Source organism: Ursus maritimus, unplaced genomic scaffold, assembly GCF_017311325.1.
Source record: "Ursus maritimus isolate PB19 unplaced genomic scaffold, ASM1731132v1 scaffold_14, whole genome shotgun sequence".
NCBI lineage: Eukaryota > Metazoa > Chordata > Mammalia > Carnivora > Ursidae > Ursus > Ursus maritimus.
In genome coordinates, this window is record NW_024423786.1 from 34,989,586 (window position 1) to 35,006,223 (window position 16,638).

The 16,638-nt window shown below is 43.2% G+C and overlaps 1 protein-coding gene across 1 annotated transcript in view; it reads right to left on the reverse strand.

Annotated features, from left to right (window-relative positions):
* The window catches only part of CACNA2D3 (calcium voltage-gated channel auxiliary subunit alpha2delta 3), an 834,639-nt gene that overhangs the window by 227,487 nt on the left and 590,514 nt on the right, over positions 1-16,638 (reverse strand). Inside the window, exon 14 of the mRNA XM_040628675.1 lies at positions 8,959-8,976. Within this exon, the coding sequence (XP_040484609.1) occupies positions 8,959-8,976 (18 nt within the window). The remainder of the gene's footprint in view (positions 1-8,958; positions 8,977-16,638) is intronic.

Genomic DNA, 16,638 nt, shown 5'->3' on the forward strand with positions numbered 1-16,638 from the left:
GTGGGGGGAGCTGATCAGCTCCTCTGGAATTCACCCACTGCTCTACTGAATTAGAACACCCCATCCAGCTCTCCATTGGAACTGCATAACCAAAACAAAAATATTATTCCTTTATCCCATGATAGAACATCATGGCTTTAATAGTTAAACAAAAGGCCTTAGAAAGCAGCTGGCCGGGGGGTGGGGGGGTTTACCGTAAATGGAAGGAGGTTAGGAAGGAAGCAGACTGGGAAAGGAACTGCCTGGAGGAAGGGGCTGGGGAAGAAGGGACAGATGCTGCCGAAGCACCGGGCCTCCAGATGAGTTACTGCATCCCAGGCCTGGGCGCACGTGGATGGGTCCAATCCAAGCACACAAGGGCTCATGACTCAGCAAGTGGTTCACTTTTGTGAGTCATTTCTGGAAAAAGAAAATCCATACCATGGCATTAGTCCTTCGCCCGACATTTTTCTACCTCTCGAAACTAGGTTGGGTTTTACAAAATCCTTCCAGTTAATTTGAAGGGATAAACATCGAACTCTCTGTTCTTGAACTCGTTAGCCGCGCTGCTGTGCAGGATTGCACAACCGCTCTGGTTTAACCCCAGAGGGTCATTCCAGTCGAATCCTCTGGCGTGAGCTGAGAGCTCGCACAGAGCCATCCCTGCCGTTCTCATGGAACCGGGCTACATTTGGGTTTGTAACGACTATAGATCCATTAATCGGGGGTCTGACCAGCTAATAACGGGACAGGAAAGGGGATCAGGCAGCTGAACTATGACCAGACCAACAAATACGTAACTCTGTTTAGAAAGAAAAAACTGGAAGGGCAGTTGCTTCATTAAAATTAAAATCTCATTGTAATGGGCAGAAATGATGACGTAAATTCTGTCAGCGAAAATGAGAATATTTTGTATCAAAACATCAAGCCAAAAAAAAAGTTAAGAAAGGCAAGGCTCTGTCTATGAGTGTATGGTGTGTGTGTGTGTGTGTGTGTGTGTGTTCTCCTGAGTAATTCATGACATTTTCATACCACACCTGCCACATAGGAAATCCCTACCAATGAGGACCATGAAGTCAGATTAATATCATTGACAGTGATTTGGCATTGATTTCATATACACTCAGCTTAGATTTACATTGCGACACAGATTTGGTTTCCAGAATCAATGAATTGCACTGCTTTTCATGAGCCCTGTGCCAGAATGAATGGTGTTCTTCACTGTACATTCTCTCTCACTTCCTCTCCTACGGAACTCAGAGAAACACAGTAATGCAATCACAAAAGAAACGCTCTTCTCACGGAAGCCCACACTTCCTGGGTTCCCTTCCTTTTCCCTTCCCTTTTCTTCATTAAGATATTCCATGTAGGTGTCCCCTAAATGATACTCTCTCTTCCAAGCTCTTGACCAATAAAGTGTTGATTCATATACTGCTTTCAGGAAACATACCTTAGTGGGTCAAGTGATGGATACAGTTGTCCTAAATCTACCAATAAATACAGGAGAACCCTCAAAATGGCAATTCTTTGAGCTCATGATCGCCCTTGGGTCAATAAGTGAGCCCTGGAGAATGGCATCTAGAAGCAAGGAAATCAGAACCTCAGGTGTTCTCTGATGTCCTCTTCAAGACAGTCCCTAGGCTTGACATAAGTCATGCTGACATTAATGCCACCACAGCCAAATTTCCTGGCTTTGTGAAATAGCTCTTCTCAATCCTCTGCCTTCCTTTCTATGTAGAAGAAAAAAAGGATACGCATATTTCTTTGGGGAGGGAAGAACAATTATAATGAAAACAATTTTTTAAATTCCATTGTTTTTACTCAGATGTTTCTTTGACTTTCAAAAGAAAAGGCAGTTTCATTTTAGTAATGTTATAAGCAGGGCTTGTATTGTTTTAACACCTCAAGACAATCATATTTTACAGTTGTGCCTGCTTTAAATAAATAATAGAAGACATTCACATATCTTAAAGACATGAGAATTTTTTAAAGAAGACTCTGAATTCCTAAGACACTAAACATTAAGTCTGGGACGAGAAAGCACTGCAATACTAGGGATCTTTAAATCAATTCTTGGTTTTTGGATTTACAAAAATACCCACTTTTTTTTTTCTTTTTTGGAGAACATCAGATTACATCAGTGTTTCAAAACCATTTCTAATTTATTTGTGTCAAATGTTATTTGTCTATTAAACAAGGTATACTACTAGCACAATGGGTAGCATTGCTCTTTCCAAGACTGGCTTCCCCTCTGGTCAGGCACTCAGTGTGGATGGCCCTGGCAAGCACTGTTCATGTGCTTCTCAGGGGAGTCTCCCATTACAACAAGGAGAAAAGCAAGGCTCAGGGTGATGGTGTTCTGGACCCAAGTTTGCCAGGCAGGACTGGCAGGGTGGGGTCTCTACTCCAACTCCAGCCAACCTTGCAGTTGGTCTTTGGACAGCTGGGTTCTCTTCCCTCTGCCATAGGAGTGGGACAGCCCATTCTGTCACACGTGCACACCACAAAGGGCTGGACTGTGTGAGAACAGCACACTCCAAATAGCAACCGGGGCAAAGGTCACTCTCCCTGCTCCATTCTTCCCATCTGAAAGCCAAGGTAGCCTTTCCTTCCAACCAGTCCCGCACTGAACAGTGAGTAGGACCAGCAACACCTCCAAATGAGGTGTGTGTAGTAGGTTAGGCAGCCCCCTGGGTTCGACTGTGCCCCTGCACTTCCATGGACCGCCCACACTCAGATCCATGCTGCTCTAAGCACCTCATGGGGATGGGCCTTTGACTAAAGATAAAAGATGATTTCTCTTTCTGTTAGAAAATGAAGAGTTTTGATAAACAAAGGTACTTTTTAGATTTGTCCCGTGTAAGACAGCACATCACTGACAAACTGTCCATCTTCTGAGCAGAGCTGTCTGTTCTAAGAATCTACGTAATTGTATGTGTTTTTAAAACTGAGTTTTGATTTCCCAGTTTTTCATTTGTTTCTGGAGTGAGTTAGGCTCAGCAAACAATTTTTAGGCAAAAGCCTTGTTTGTCCATTTAATGTATTTATGAGTAATACATTTTGTTCACTATTATTATAAATATAACTACTTATAAAAATACATGTTCACTGCACAGGGTTTGAAAAGCACAGAACTGAATTAAGAATAAAGCAAAATACTTGTTCTCCTCTTAGAGGGGAATATCCACTATGAGACATACCTATGCGTTTCTTCTCAGAATTGTTTTGTACATCTGTATGTTTACACACACACACACACACACACACACACTAAGACCATAATGTACATAAAATGTTATATTCTGATTTTAAAACTAATTTATTTTCTTATATTTAATTCAATTTCATTTTGACCACAATTTTATAATGGCTTCCTATCCTTTGGAACTTGGGTGACTTTTGCCACCACTTTACTATTGCTGGGTGTGTTGGTTCTTCTTTTCCTCATTAGAGGTAAAATTGCAAGTCACTGACTGGTTTGGGTTACATTCTTTCTATGAAGGAGGATTGTTGGGTTAAAACACGGAAGCACGGATATTCTTCATATGTACTAGCAATGTATTCTTGAAGGTTTTTCTTTTTCTTTTTTGTTTTGGTTTTGTTTTGCGTTTTTTTTTTTTTTAATCAATTTTCATGCTGATAGTGTAAAAACTAAAAACTAAAAAAATCTTTTCATAATTGAATTCTGGTTCTTACCTTGCTTTTATCTTTGTTATAAAATCCTATTAAAGTTCCAATTTATATGAAAATGGGATGAAACTTGAACGTTTTTTTCCAGATATACAAATAAACACGCATTACGAGTTTGTTTAAAATTACCCAATTAGCTTTTTCAAACAAGAAAGGCAAAGAGCATCCTGTGTCTGCATGGGAACTCTATGACCCCCATTGGTCCCTATGGGGCTGCAGTTCTTGTGTGCTGCTCTGCCAGCCCTCCCGCCATTGGGGAGCCATGTGCTGGGGGTCTTGTGTTCCTATATTAATGTTCTAAAGCACGGAGCTGAAGAGGGCCATGGAAGAGGGCTTGGCCAAGACTCACATGGATATGAAACAGGCAAACTACACCTTCTTCGTCAGTGGATCTGGACCACTACTGATACACCCACACAGAACTACAGTGGGGAACAAACTATGGGGCTCTGTGATCATCATTCTGGTTCAGCAATGTGCTGTGACTCTGATCGCCGCAGAGTTCCAGCACACTGGCCACGGGAGAGCCGCAGTGGCTAGACTTGTCCTGGGTTCTTCCTCCCTGGCCTTATTCACAGAACAAATCTACTAATTCACATGGCAGCTACCAGCTTACAGACTCAGTGTAGTCAATCTTAACAGCCCCAGCCCGAGGATGCATATAAAAGATGCCTGTACATGTTCCTATAAAACAGAAAATGATAAGGGGGGGGGAATGGGGTTATCAAAACAAGATATAATAATTCACACACAAAGCAAGTCAAGGTAAAAGCAAATGAGTCATAAACCAGAACCAAATGTAAACAGTTACCACCTCTCAGTTTCGCACTTGATTTGCACAGATTTTGCTGGTTATATAACTATAATGGAACACGAAAATCGCTAGACCTACAGTTCTATGAAAAGAGCAGCTTTGCAAACTTTCAATTTTCTATTTTCAATGACAGTTAATTCAACATTTCAAAGTACAGAAGTTAAATGAGGCGAAGAATGATAAATGATGCCCCACAATTGCTGAAATCTGATTACCCAGAGATAAGAACAGGCCAGATTCCACTTGCCCAAGTGTGGACCTAAAGCATGAGACAAATGAAAGAAAGAAGGGGAGAAAAAAAAAAAAAAAAAGCAAAGGGGGAAGAAAAACTTTAGGGAAATGAATGCTTCCATTTATCCCTCCTAAATATAATATAAACAAGGACACAAAGAAAATGCAAATGAATTCCGGATCCCATGGACACTCGGGGGGGGGGGGATATTAATAAGCCAGTTCCATCCTGAAAGAAAACCCCCAAATCGACCTCCATTTAAGAAGCTAATTTATGCACTCCTGAGTCCTCATACAAGTTAAGCAGCACAGAATATCACAGCAGGCATAAAACAACTGTGAGCCCTGCTGTGTTTGTTCAAGAATGCAAGTTAGCTCTTCCTAACAGGAAACAAAACATGTCGTCGGGCTATTAAACAGGGATCGTTTTGCCATACTGTGCAGCCCTGAATGCATCAATTGCTGTCCCAAACAGGATTCGAGATGTGGTTTTCTTTAACTATGGTTTTGAGAAAAATGCGTATGCTGCTCCGAGTTCTCAGACTGATATTAACTAATCTAGTGCCGGGCCAGACAGAGCACTCTCGAAACCTTCACGGAACGGTGTCTGACAAACTCCAAAGTGGTGGGAAGGCAGCACGAGATAAAGGGAAGGGGTTACCGATGGGGGGAGAAGTTAACCCACGTACCCAGCCGACTTTGGAATTCCCCCAAGAGTATATTTGCCTTTCAGTGTTCAAGGCCCCACTCTGCAGTGATTAATCATGCAGTGAACAACCGATATTTCGTTCCCATAGACAAAACCCACCTGAATGAATATGCTGTTTGAAAAAATAGACAACTTTTTTTGCCAGGAATGATGACTGAATGTACACTTGCAAGTGGTTTTGGGTAACTCTGCTGTGTTATTATTATAAAATGGGATCTCTCAGATGTTCTTTAGAAGTCAAGAAGTTCCATGTAAGAAAAAATAAACAGGCAGACCTTTCTTACATATGGACCTTTCTTCATTGTTCAATTTAGGACCATCAATCCACTGGAGAAAGTGGTTCAATTTCCACTAAAAAGAACAGACCTGTGATGGCTTGAGGGCATCAGGTCTGTATTGCTACACGGTTTTTAACCAAAACTTTGGGGCACTTCACTGCATTTGGTGAAAATAGTTAATCAGGCATATCACCAGTTAGTACTATCCCAATGTGATATCAAGGGTTGAAATTTACAGAGTCTAGAAATGATCTCAGAGGTGCTTAAGAATCACAGTAAAAACAAAATAAAATTATTTTTGCAAACCATTGTTCTAGAAAATAGTCATAAGCTAGAAGGTAAGTTTTGAAAGACCCTCAAAACATCAGAATTATGAAAACCATAACTTTTAGCCAAGAATCATTAATGACTACCACACATAGGAGGGACACCCCAATGGGACATTTTTAGTGATTGATCAGCTAAAAGATTAAAGTAAGCATGTTTACAGAGATAACTATTTAAAACATTTATGGAAAAAACAGTTGCAGATGATACAAAGAGGGACTCCAACAAAACACAGCACAGATGCAGACACCATATGGTCCAACGTATGCACCCATGACCTCATGTGAAAAGCAGGCCAAAGACGTAACAGCTGGAGATGCCTCCCTTTTACCCCCAGAACAACAAACTCTTGGGTTTGGAAGGGGCTCATTGCAATCATGTCCACGGCTGGGTGAAATCGATGGGTAACGTCAAAGACTTTGGGAAGAAATCTCTCAAAACAATTGTCCCTGGAAGCCTTTGCTTTGTTGGGGTTTCAAGCCCAACCTGCATTTCCTTCTGACTCCATGTAAAGGTGAAGTCAGGTAATGTAGAGTTTTTAATGAAACTAGAGGGGCGTCATGTATCTTCCCGGCACTTCTGTCATTTCCTGATTATTCATTAGGCTTGAGTCAGAACCACAAATCATTGCCGAGGCCCCAGACCACCACATCCCGTATGATCTGCTCATATGTTCTCTTCATCGCTGCTCTAAAGCATGAGAAGCCAAGACACGTAAGTGGTAGGAGGAACTCTAAGTTTTGTGAGTTTCTAGCATATGGCAGGTTCTGTGCTAGACACCAGTAAGAGAAATAACTCTCATAACAAAACTGGAAAATGAGTCTATCATTCTTCTTAATGAGAAGAATCCTAAAGCATAGAGAAGTTAATTAACTGGCCCATGGTCACAAACGGAGGGAGGCTGGGAAGCAACCCACCATGTTCCTTTGCTGGTCAAGCAGCAGGACAATGAGTTTGAGGGGGGCTGATGCTCGGAGGACCCTCATCTTTCCAGCAGAGTGCTCTGCAAGTGTCACTGAAGTAACACTGGGGATGGACAGAGGAAGGACGTGAGGGGCATGGATACTCATCCACCAGCAGCTGAGACTGGCTGCCCTGAGGCAGGTGTCTTCCACCAGCTGTGTGACTCTCCTCAGCCACCCTCCACCTTCCACCTTCTGACCCAGCCCAGATCCCCAAGGTTTCTACTTAAACTCCTTCTCCAACGAGCTGAATTGCCCAGAAATGACTCCCAAGAGTTCTGAAACCATTTCATGTAGCGTTCTTAACAATTTTTATGATAAGTACCTTTCTATTTTAATAGAAAGACAATGTGAATCGATGGTGAAGAACTGGGTGGGGGGGAAGAGCTATTCCTTGTGACACAGGGCTGCACAGCAAGTTCTTGGGTAGTCCAACATCTTTGGAAAGACACTGGGGTGTCCTCCCCAGTTCCGAACTTTCTATTTGCATGGCATGTGATGTGAGTAACAGAAAGAAAGAGGGCAGGGAGCTAACTGCTATTGAAGACCATATGTCCCAGCAACCTTTGTTCTTACCGTATTCTGTGTTGGTTTGTTTTGAACCTTGTTTTAAAATTCCATGGCTGATGGCACCTCAAATTCATGAGGAATCTTCTACAACAGAATGCTTCTGTATATGGATCAGTGGAAACTTGATGAATAAATGCCAGTACGTTGAGGTTGGTCCAGTTTTAGGCACTGAATTTGTTAAGTCTCTTTACAAAGAAATTTCAAATGTGGGCAATTAAGAAAGCATGACCTATTAAAGATGCCGATCCTTCCAGATAATGTGGAATTCTGACCATATATTTACCCTGGAAGCTGTTGTTCTACTCAAATACTTTAACTTTTAATGAAGTGTTCAGTCTTTTGGTGATGGCACTGAAGTGTAATCAAACATTACCACAAGCCAAGTCACACACTAGCATGTCTCGCCTTGTTTAAATATCTCGAATATATTTGAGTAATTGTGTAATGATTTCTAGGCCTCTGGTTGTCCATATGGTCTGAACAGACTGTCTTTTGTAGAGCAGTTGTGCTATCTCTCTCAACGGGAAGGAATCAAATCATCTTTGCTCCAAACTGGAAAGCTTGGGAGGTACTGCTTACATTTCGGGGAGGTGCCTTACCTCAGCTCTTGAAACAAAACCAACCCACATCTGGCCCCCAGAAATCACTGTGTCTTCTGGAAATCTTGCTTGTGTTTGTGAAATATCCCAGAACAAGTCAGCAGGCATCATGTGTCATGTTTTCTTCTGTAACTGTCCTTAGGATACAATGACATGCCATGGGGACAACACAGCAAAGCCAGCATGGCAATCACATGGAATCTTACTAGACAGAGAACATTCTAAATGGTGAAACCAGATCATCCCAGACAGACAATGAGGACCAGTGAAAGGGTCTGACTTTGGCAAGAACTTTGCTCTAATGCTCTCCAGGTGGTACAGCCGATGAGACAAGTGAAGGAGCTATTGATTTTACAATTAATGAAACCCACAGGGAGTCTTCAGAGATTTGGCTTAAGAGCCCAGAATCTAAACTTAGTCACTGGGCCTTACCAATTATTCACATTAGCTGTATCCCTAGGAAAGTACCTCAGGGAAGACCTGGAATGCTGTGTTTGAAGGAATGTGCTAAATTTACTCTTGACCTATTATTTGAGAATTCTTGAGCAAAATGGTTGGGTGCAGAGTTGTCCCCAAACTTTTGGCCACAAGAGGGTTCTTTGATGGGACAAACTTGGCAGGGAGACAGTGGACAGATGAGTCCGTTGGCCTTTCTGCTCCTGCCCAACCTCAGGCTTTTAGAGTTTTAAGAGGAAAACCATTTCACTGGTCATGAACAGTACTGAACGCACAAAATCATGGAGACATGCACAGTTTGCAAGTTCCGAGAATGACTGCAATGTGATGGAAAAGAGTTTACCTTTTGTGCCTGAGGGAGCTGAAAAACAAGAGGAAAAAAAAAGAGAAAGAAAGAAAAAGAAAAGAAAAGAAAAGAAAAGAAAAGAAAAGAAAAGAAAAGAAAAGAAAAGAAAAAAGCAATCGTTACATAAAAAGTCAAGATCAACTGTAAAACTTCATGTGGTCACCACTGGCAAATGGAAAAACCAAAATTGGGAGAAGAAGAGGGAAATAAAACTAAAGACACTTCCCCAAATTAAGCTACGGTGCTGATTATTCAACCTGCTGTCTGAATCTGTAGTTATCAACAGATAATCTGTGAGCACATGTTTTGGGAATCACCACACGCGTGCTGGCAGTTTGGCAACTTCCTGCAATACTAGACCTGAGGTTCTTCTGTTCAGTGACCCCAAACACACATTTCCAAGACCCAATTCCTCCTTCTTGCACACCAATAGTTACCTAGTAGAGGAGGACTGTCTGGAGACATCTGGGGTTGTCAAAACCGGTGAGGCGAGGGAGCCAGAGTTATTGGCTTCTAGTGGGTAGAGACCAGGGATGCTGCTAAATGGCTTCCAATGCAGGGGATAGCCCCCACAAAAAAGAATTATCCAGCCCACATGCCGATTGTGCCAAAGTTGAGAAACCCTTCTGTACATAAAGGTAAGACCATGAGAAGAATGTTCTGTTTTTATTTTTTTTATTTATTTTTTTATTTTTTTATTTTATTTTTTTTTTAGAATGTTCTGTTTTTAAAGTCAATTTTTCTTGCTTTGTAGCACATTAACTGTTCCTTTTATTGGTGGTTAAGGAAGCATGCACAAGGATTTGTGCCTTTGAAGTAAAGCTGATATTCTAAGAACAACGAATAGGCAGTCAGTTAATCCATAAAATAAGACAGATTTCCCAATGGTATAGGCAAGAAACTGAAATTATAGGTATGTAGGAAAAGATGAACATTTATGAGTTGTTGTCTATTTTTCAGCATTGAGGCTATTAGGCTGTGGTTTAATGCCACTGTATTTGTGACTGCCATTACAGCATGCAGCGTTTTGAAAAGCATTTTTCTAATCTGAAATGGAAATTACATTATCCATGTATTAAATACCAAATCTAGGAATTACATCATTTTCAAGACTTACTTCTCATCATAGAGACTAACATTTATTGTGTGTGATCTTGTCACCAGGCACTGCTTAAAGCCTTTTATTTGCATTATCTCACCAAATCAAAGCAACCCAACACTAGGTACCCTGATTACCCCCATTTTACAGATGAAACATAAAACGGCACTTAGAGGGTAAGTAATTATATAACGTCCCATAGATAATAAATTGTAGAGCTGGGTTGCCCGACTTTAGAAGGTACACATTCAACCCAATTCACATAGTAAAGGCCATGAAAACTAGGAAATTAGACAGCAGACTTTTCTTGTTGTCTCTCTAGAGCTTATAACATTGGAAGTGCTAGAAGATGCAAGATAACTAAACCAGACATCCTGGGGTCCCTTTTGAACCTTTTACCTTTCCCATTCCTTTAGCCCTGAGAAGAATGCTCTTTCTTCATATACACTAAGACCAGGGGTTCCTAAGGCCCTGCACCTGTGGATAGAGCCCAGCAAAGGGCAAAAGGGATAGACCAAAGCCAACAAAGTGCCTTGAATCTCAGAGACAACTTCAGAATAATTTGGAGAATGGCCATGAAAAGCAGACCCAACCTCTCCAACACTCATTTCTCAAGCAATTTTATGCCCAGAGGTCTCCCAATTTAAGGAAACAGGAATAGTACAAGCAAGCTTTTCTGATGCTTTCATCCTACTTATGGTTATGGTGACCACTATTCAAAAAGGAAGCTTGTGAGTTCCTCCAGTGCTTCTTAAGAATTCAGAAAATATGTATCAAGAGGTAGAAATTGAGCCTAAAATGAGGGATCACTTCAAGTCAATTCTCTTACATATTAAGCGTTTTGTTCATACGACGGAAAAGAAACCTTAGAGACGCAAACATTAAGGGAATGATAAATGCGTGTTTCCTTAGGAAAGCATTTGTGTTGAATCACAGCTTGTCATATGAAATGCACGGGGGGCCCTGAGAATTACAAATGTTTGATGAACTGTAAAATAAATAGCAAGGTTCAGTCCTGCACAAACTGCCGGACTTGACAGACCTCTGAAAGGAGAGCTACCCTTTCTTTCTCTTTTTCTGGAAGCTTCATCTCCGTCAAGCAGGAAACACTCCTTTTTGACTCACCCATTTAAGCACATGAGAAGGAAAATGAGAGACTAGGCCTTTGTGGTGATGTCCTCAGTTTAAGACTGTCTCAAACTGTCCACAAAACATATATTTTCCTCAAGAAATAACTCATGAGAACGAAGAACCACTTTCCTATCGGAGCTTTGAAGGAACAGAAATTACAGTTTGCAGTGCCCTCAACAGGTCGGACCTCTGAGAAGGAGCTTCGGAATAGAACACAGCAAATTTAGATCAGAGCATTAGCAGCCACAGATGCTACTACTTGGGAGCTGGCTCCCCTGAAGACACATCATCCACCCAACAGTCACAAATGGTGCACACGAGCCTGAGCGGGGAACCTGATCAGCCAGACACTCGGGGCCTCGGGCTGGGGTCTTGAGGCATGTGCCTTCCAGTCTTTGGCCAGATGCTTGTCTGTAAAAAGGGATGGTGGAGGGAGGGCTGGGAAATGGGCCAAATCTTGGATGGCCAATAGATTCTGTCTTGAGAGCCAAGTCTGACTGATTAGTAATGGCTGTCTGGAGGGCCGGGTTGAGAAGGATTCTGAAGTTATGTCTGAGTTTTGTTGGAAAGAATGTAAGAGCCAAATATCAATGTCCTTTGCAGGCTAAAAACTAAGGAATGGCAAGCCATATCCCTGGACACGATGGATCTCTCAAGGTCTTCCTGTACTTTTTCTTTGTAGTTCTGAGCACATCTATGATTTCTATGTAATTTATTTATGTAATGTCTCTCCACTGCTCGGTCACAAGCACCACGAGGGCATGAGGGTGTTTACCTTGTATGTACGTTCTGAAGTTTCCTAAGCTGTGCCTGTAACTGGTGTCCGCCTTGTTAGAGAAGGTACCCTGTTACTAGGGTATACCCAAGGCCGATTGAGGTCCCTGCCTTGAATTCACATCACCTCCACAAACACACCACGTGGATAACCCAAGCTGACAACTTGCAAGAGAAAAAGAAATCTCTCTGCCAGAAGGATGGACATGACCTCTCGGATTCCCATATGCCTGGCATGGATATCTCTATATGTGCAGACTGTCTCGATGACCCATGGATGCACATAAAAGCAGCCTGGGAACTTCCCATCATTACACGGCCTAAGGTGAGGCAACGTCTCTTTTACAAAAGCCACCTGCGCCTTGTCAAGCAGGCTCCATGTCTCCGGATCCGTTTCTTCACTTACTATGGAAGGGTCTGCACGGGCAGCTTCAGGTTCCTTCCAGGCTAAACACCCCCAAGTTGTACGATTCTATATCCGACTATGCACACCCTCCAGTCATTTTTTGAATGGAAGAGTAAAGAAAGAAAGAAGTAGTGGTATGCTCTGGGCTCCCACATTCCTGGAGAAAAGCTGCGCGCTGGATGCATCCATGAGATACCTGACATTTGAACGCAGAAAAACTGAGAAAGTATCATTTGAAAGAGAATGAAGGAGAGGAAAGGCGATGAAGATGACAGCAATAACAGCACAGGCCACCCTTTAGTGGACACGCTCAATGGACCAGGTCCTTGGCTAAGTGCTTTTTCACCTTGATCAATGTTGGTCCCCACCGCGGACCTCCGGAATAGACAGGAGTATCGTCCAGTTTATAGATGAGGAAACAGATATTTAGAATAGCTCATTACTTTGCCAAGGTCACCCAGCCAGGAAATGCTTGAGCTGAGGGTCAAGGTCAAGTCTCTTGGCAGCCCCACCTCTGCTTTAACCATCAGGCTCGAGGTGTTGCCGCTCACGCAAACCAACGGCACTAGCACCAAGCCACGCTCCTGAAGGGCTTGGGCACTTCTCAGGCCCTTCCATCCGGGCATCTCTCATACTGGAAAGGGGAACGAGAAATTCTGGCACTGCCCCTTGTGGAAGAGTCTGGATGAGACAGAAAATCCAGCTTACCACAGTTCCCAGCATGTGGTGCGTGACGTAACCATGTAGCATAAATATTTACCATGCCCTCTCCTGTTGCAGACATTTACACTTATTCTCTCCTCATCCTGAGACTCTCCCTCACAGCCCTTCTTGCTTGCCCAGCAAATGCCTACTTCTCTGGTCAGTTGCCATTGCCTTGAAGAAGCCTTGTCTGACCTCTTGCATCATATGCCCTCATCACATGACTTATAATACCACATGCCTCCCATTCACGGTAGAGTTGTAGTAACTGCCATTCTGCCCTTCTTTTTTTGGTAACTGAAACCAAACTTTTAGCCAGGGTCAGCTGAATGACCCTGTTAGAGCTTGATGTGGCTAAGTGGTTCCGTTGTGGTCAATGAGATATCCATGGATGTGGCTTTACCAGATAGTGTCCTTAAAAGGACTCCCTCCATGCTGCTGCCAGTAAGGTAGCTGTGATGGCTGGTGCTCTAGCAGTCATTCTGGACTGTGAGAGTATCTTGAGGATGGAAACCACACACTAGGATGGTGAGGACAGCAGTAATGACAGGCAATTACTACAGCTATGGCCAGCTATCCACTATTCTAACTGCTTCACCTATATTAATTTATTGAAAACTCACAGGAATCTTATTAGGTAAGTTCTATCATTACCCCAGTTTTGCAGTTGATGGAACTACAAGGTCACATGACCAGAAAGCAGCAAAGACAGGATTTGAGAAGGGAGACCAGTAGGAAGGGTAGTGAATAATCCAGGTGAGAAATAATGGAGAATTGAATCAGGGTGCTGCTGGTGGAGGTGGCGGGCTGTGGTCTGACCTCAGATCCATTTCAGAGTAAACCTGATTGAGACTGATATTATAATATGAAAGGGAAGACATCAAGAGTGCATCCAAGGGTTTCGGTCCATGCAAATGCAAAAATGGAACAGCCATTTACTGCAAAGGGGAAGACAAAAGGAGGAGAGTATTTGAAGAAAGCTCTCCAGAGTTGAGCTTTGTCTACAAGTGACAATTTTAGGATATCTCTTAGACTTGCCGGTGGAAGTGTAGGGTGGGCAGCGTGGTCACCGTCAGTGTGCCGACAAGGTGACTCAGGGAGTGCATGCAGAGAGAAGAGAGCTTATGTCAGGGACAGAACAGGAACATCCCACCAGGTAGAGGTCCGGGAGCCAACGGGAGCCAGTGAAAAGAGCGCTGAGGAGCCCGGGGGGAGGGCGGAGGGGGAGATCGGAGAGCGCTCTGAGTCCCCGAAGCTAAATGAAGGTGCTTCAAAGTGGGACAGTACCTTCACCAAGGGGGGGGCGCTTTCGTTTTAACTTTCCTTATTCACTTCGTTTCTATCTCAGAGCTCCGCACAGAGTCACAGGGCAACACAGGGGACGCCCATCCATCACTCTCGCTCAATGAAGTTCTGGAGTTGAATGGACTCCTTTTCAAAAATAAAACTCCAATTAAAGCTCTATTGATCAAAACAACACATTTCACTATAAAATATGTAAAGACCAAACGGGAAACAAAGTATTTTCCTGCCAACTGTGTAAAACACACACACACACAAGCCTGGCCTACATATGTTTATTCCATTTGTAAAACTGGCCCTTTGCCTCAGGCCTTATGAATGAGCGATAAATCCCTCTTGCTGCAAAGTTTCCCTGTGTTCATTTATTTTTCTTGCTCATGTTTGCATTTATAATCTTCCATTCTTCTTCATTAAGCAACGTGGATAAAGATCGCTGTTCCTCTTACACATCAGAGGAAGCTCTGCTCATTGGCTCAAACTCTAAACCTGCACACCGAGGACGGAAGGGCTCTGATGAGCTAAGGTTTGGCAGTGGTTACTGTCCCACAACCATCCGCTTCTGCCACCCCATGCCAAGCCACCCCGTGGCTCTTCTATCCCCTCGCTTGGACTCCCCACCCCCAGTCCCATCTCTATACTGCATCCAGAATAATCGAAACGTATGAACCTGGTACTTTGCCAGCCGTCACTCACCTCAAAGGCTTTGTGTGGCTATTTTCTCTGGTGGCCTAATGCTCTGTCCCCTGCTCATGTCAATTCTCTGATACCCCCCACAAGCTTGGCCTCACCAATTCCTACTCATCTGTCAGACTGCCGCTCTGGTGGCACCTCCCCTGACTGAAGTCCCTATCTCAACCAAGTGTCTTCCTATGACATCACCTTGTTTATTCCTGTCTTAGCATGTATCACCTTCTGTCACCTTCTTGTTTACTTTTTAATTACCTCTTCCCATAAGAATTTAAGATTCATCCAGGGCCCACATCTATTGTATTCCTTGTTTTATCACCACAGACTACACCTGTACTGTACCTGGCCCTTGTTAATCATTCAGTACCTATTTGTGGGAGGGATAGAGGAAGGAAGGAAGGAAGGAAGGAAGGAAGGAAGGAAGGAAGGAAGGAAGGAAGGAAGGAAAGGGAAGGGGGAAGGGGGAAGTGGGGAAGGAGGTAAGGGGGATGGGGGTAAGGGGGAAGTAGGGAGGGAATGGAGGGAGGGGTTGGGGGAGAGGAAAAAGGAGAGAAGGAAAGGAAGCAGGAAGGAAGGGATGAAGGAGGGACTGCCTTGGAGTCTGGTAGACCAGGTTTCAAATCCTACCTCTACCATTTACTAGCCATGAGGCCTTGGAGGAAAATATATTATCGCAGAGCTCTGGATTTCTCATGTGTAAGACTGTAATAGTAACACTATTGCAAGGGATTAATTTGAGGATTACATGAGATCAATATCTGCTGAGAACCTACAATAGCCACTGGCCTGTAACAGTTGCTGTTTTTACCCCTTGTAACCTCTGGAGTTTACAGAGTTGGCCCCAATCCTACAGTGTCTGAGAGATTATACTAATAACCAAGTACCTCATGGTCCACGAATGAGCCCACGCACCTGGAATCACAATCTCCCTCAGTGGACCATCACTTCTTCACAGTGGTTATGTGATAAAGATAAAGCCTGGATAAGGTGTCTTATGCAGTATGTAACTCTTACGATAGACGTGTGTCTCTTTGCTTTCAACACAAGCCCTTTCCTTTTGTAGTAGTCCCCAGGCTTTGGGTAAGGTTCTGTTCCAAGCTCCTTGACATCAACAGTGCCAAGACCTAAGCCAACCAACTCATCACTCTCCCCTGGCTGCAGCAAATGGCTCAGAGTGGACATGTGACTTAAACTAATCTTGTGAGGACTTTTATAGAAGTAATAAAAAATTATATCCCTCTCCCCCTTTCTCTCTTCTTCCCTTTCCTCTCTTAACTAGAGTGTGAGGATATGCACCTCTGGGAACAGTGCACCAAATGGGACCTAAGAGTAAAGCCAACACTATGAAACGTGGGAAGTTAGAGGGGCAGAACTCAGTGCCCGTGGCATCATTTGAGCCCCATGTCCATCCAGGGGACTTAGCTTCTAGTGGCTTCCAGCTTAGTAGCAGCCATGGGGACATCCTGAGAGAACTGAGTTCTTATTATTCCCATTGATATTTGTAGCTGGTCACCTACAGTATGCACCATGGCTGCTCACAACTAGATTTTACTTGCACAAATCAAGGGATTCATCA